The 1,836-nt window shown below is 59.3% G+C and overlaps 1 protein-coding gene across 1 annotated transcript in view; it reads right to left on the bottom strand.

The window, feature by feature from the left end:
- Tarbp1 (TAR (HIV-1) RNA binding protein 1) overlaps nucleotides 1-1,544 on the bottom strand; it is a 52,714-nt gene extending 51,170 nt beyond the window's left edge. The window contains exon 1 of the mRNA XM_021220522.2: nucleotides 734-1,544. Within this exon, the coding sequence (XP_021076181.1) occupies nucleotides 734-1,544 (811 nt within the window). The remainder of the gene's footprint in view (nucleotides 1-733) is intronic.
- Nucleotides 1,545-1,836: the final 292 nt, after the last annotated feature.

Here is a 1,836-nt window from a genome sequence, read left to right on the forward strand (position 1 = left end):
CTGATTCAAAAAATAAAATGGAGAATGATCAAGGAAAACACCTGTTGATCTCTCTCTCTCTCTCTCTCTCTCTCTCTCTCTCTCACACACACACACACACACACACACACACACACACACACACACGATGACTTAGGGGTTATGTTTAGAAAGCACAAGCAAACCCTGCTCCTAATATTCCTAAAGGGAATGTCAAGGGAGTAATATTTAATTCTGGAACTCGAGTTTCAAACATTAACTTGGGTTACACAGCACCCTTCTTTCAGTTTGATATGGATGTCAACTTTCTTTCCATCAGGATGTAAAAGTGTGGAGCAGGCTTGGTCTTACACAGAGCATGTGCAGTATCTTAACCTTCACTGGGTCCACTCTTCCCAAAGTGCAGGAGGAGCATGCAAGTGTCAAATCCGCTCAGGATGAGGTGGACGCCCCTTGATTGCTGGTTTGGGGAAGCATAGTGTGGCTGGGGCAAAGAGATAAGTAGGTGACAGTCTGGAGAGATGGTTCAGGGGTTAAGAGCACTTGATGTTCTTCTAGAGGACTGGAGTTTGGTTCCCAGCACGCACATCAGGTACTTCACAATTGTCTTTAACTCCAGCTCAAGGGGACTTGATGGCCTACTAAGCATACACACGTGGTGCACATAAACTTACACAGGCACGCACGCGCGTGCACACACACACACACACACAAACACAATTTTTTTTTTTAATAAAGAGAGACAAGTGGGTACCCTTTGTGTCCTGGGGGTCGCAGGAGCAGTCCACCGCCAGTTCTGCAGACACCTGTACAGCCCTCTGCAGCAGGTAGCGCGCTTGCTTGCGCGTGAGCCCGTCCTGCGCGCGGCCCAGCCCCGCCTGTACGGTTCTCCAGAAGCGGCCGCAGAGACGGGCGTCGAGATCCCCGTGGCGCTCATGGTTGGGCAGCAGCTTCTCGGCCAGTGCGCTCAGCACCAGCAGTTCTGGCCCAGTGCTGCCCTCAGCTCCGGGCCCCGCGGAGCTCAGCGCGTCCCACGCCGCACGCAGAGCCGGTTCTGCGCTCCGTGCCAGCGCGGGCAGCAGGCGCGCTCCCACGGCCGGCGGCGCGTCCCCGGCCAGCGCCAGCTCCACAGACGCACGCCCCAGGCGACGCAGCAGCGGGGCATCCTCCGGCGCGCGTAAACACGGCGCCACGGCGGCCAGCAGCTCCACGGCTGGCGCGCCCGGCAGCTCGCGCAGCGCTTCTTCGGCCAGAGTGACCGCCAGCTCCGGCCCTGCCAGGCGCGCGCACGAGCGCAGCGCCGCACTCGCCGCTCGGAGCACGCGGGGCCTCGCAGGCCCTCCGCCCTGGGACGCGTGCAGTAAGGGCACCAGGTGGTCCCTGGCCACCTCGTGTGCCGCCTTGGCCAGCGCGCCGGCGCCGGCGCCGCGCTCCTCCAGCCGCTGCAGCACCAGGCGCAGGGTCTCCGCCCGTTCCGCACTCGCCTCCCCGCAGCACAGCGCGCCCAGCAACGCGCCGGGCTCCCGACTCTGCGTTAGAAGCGCGTCCGCCAACACCCGCTCCATTTCGCGGGGAGTAGACCTGTGCGCGTGCGCCGGCCACCCTAAGCGCGAGTGCGCGTGCGCGGCGAGAGGTTCCTACCCACACGTACCCTGCCTGGCTTAGGACCGCATAAGGTTCCTTCAACTTTGTTGTAGTGTGATGCCTCCTGCCGCTCACTTACAGTTTTTAGTAAAAAGAGTTGCTGCAGACGTAGTATTACACCGGTTCCGAAGTTCCTGATCGGAAATAGGCCTAGAGCCTAAATTTTCTAGCTGGCCCTAAATTCATAAAGATATCCTGCAGTTCCCCCAGATG

This window comes from Mus pahari, chromosome 20, assembly GCF_900095145.1.
Source record: "Mus pahari chromosome 20, PAHARI_EIJ_v1.1, whole genome shotgun sequence".
NCBI classification, from domain to species: Eukaryota; Metazoa; Chordata; class Mammalia; order Rodentia; family Muridae; genus Mus; species Mus pahari.